The sequence below is a fragment of the Tarenaya hassleriana genome, unplaced genomic scaffold (genome assembly GCF_000463585.1).
Source record: "Tarenaya hassleriana unplaced genomic scaffold, ASM46358v1 Cleome8, whole genome shotgun sequence".
Taxonomy (NCBI): domain Eukaryota; kingdom Viridiplantae; phylum Streptophyta; class Magnoliopsida; order Brassicales; family Cleomaceae; genus Tarenaya; species Tarenaya hassleriana.
Genome location: NW_010970490.1, coordinates 1,199,495 through 1,200,529, shown reverse-complemented (window position 1 = coordinate 1,200,529; position 1,035 = coordinate 1,199,495). Strand labels below are relative to the sequence as shown.

Below are 1,035 nucleotides of genomic sequence, written 5' to 3'. Positions count from 1 at the left end.
GAGTGATGGATCTTCACCTGAGGAGAAGAGTCGGCACCATTGGCAATGGCTGCATCGGCTTCTCTTATCACACTTTTCCAATCTCCGGTTTTCCGAGCATCAGCGCACCGCCTGAGATGCTTCTCCAGTGTCTGCAGCCGCTGTAGATCAGAGTGATCAGGGCATTGCCCTGAGAAACAGAGATGCCTCCTCGCATTCTCAGCGTCTCCCAACCTGAAGACAAAGAAAATCTTCTTTTCATCGTTGCATTCTCAGACCCGAATTGGAGAATCCTTCGAGTTCTAGAATTGACTAATTCGATCAAAGTTGAATCCTTTCTTGATTCCGATGCGTCCCTATTCGTAGAAATTCGAGGTTTTCTGCGTATATGTATACCTGAGATAAAGCGAAGCCAGTCTATAGTGAGCTCGAGCGTAGGAAGGGTCGAGCCTCACAGCCTCGAGGCACTCCTTGACGGCCTCTCCAAGCCTTCCCACCGCTGTCAGCGCCGCCGCACGGTTGCTCCGGTAAGCTGAATTTCCCGGCGACAACGAGATCGCACGGTCGTAAAACGCCAATGCTCCGCCGAAGTTCCCTCTCCTGTACATCTCGTTCCCTGCCCTCTTCACCTCCTCCGCGTCACCGCTCTCCGCCGCTGCCCTCGGCGCGTGATTCGACTTGCCGTTGCCTCCTCCACCGCGTACGACGTTGCCGTGCCCGTAGTTACCGGTGCCGGTGCAGAGCGTCTCGGGTCTGCTCGAGACCCGTTGCGCCATTCCGGTCTTCAGGATCCGACCCGATGGGCAAATGTTGCCGCTGGGCAAAACGCCGGGATTCGACGAGACGGCGGAGGTCGCGCCGCTTCCGCTCCCGGCGCCGCTGTGAGAGCTGTGGCAGGTCACGGAAGAGAAGCTCGAGCCGGAATAGATCAATGGTGTCCCCGTCGAGGCGGATCTCCTGTGACCCGGTTTCATTATCCGGGTCGACATTCCGGATCCGGGTAAAGCTGGGCTCGTCTCGTCCATGCTGGAAATCTCGCCGGAGTGAATCTTGGAG

General features: G+C 57.0%; 1 protein-coding gene across 1 annotated transcript in view; it reads right to left on the bottom strand.

Annotated features, from left to right (window-relative positions):
• LOC104802253 (inactive TPR repeat-containing thioredoxin TTL3) overlaps nucleotides 1-1,035 on the bottom strand; it is a 3,464-nt gene that overhangs the window by 1,975 nt on the left and 454 nt on the right. Inside the window, 3 exon segments of the mRNA XM_010525754.2 lie at nucleotides 18-213; nucleotides 376-1,032; nucleotides 1,034-1,035. The exon segment at nucleotides 1,034-1,035 is cut by the window's right edge and continues 454 nt beyond it. Coding sequence (XP_010524056.1) covers nucleotides 18-213; nucleotides 376-1,032; nucleotides 1,034-1,035 — 855 coding nt within the window.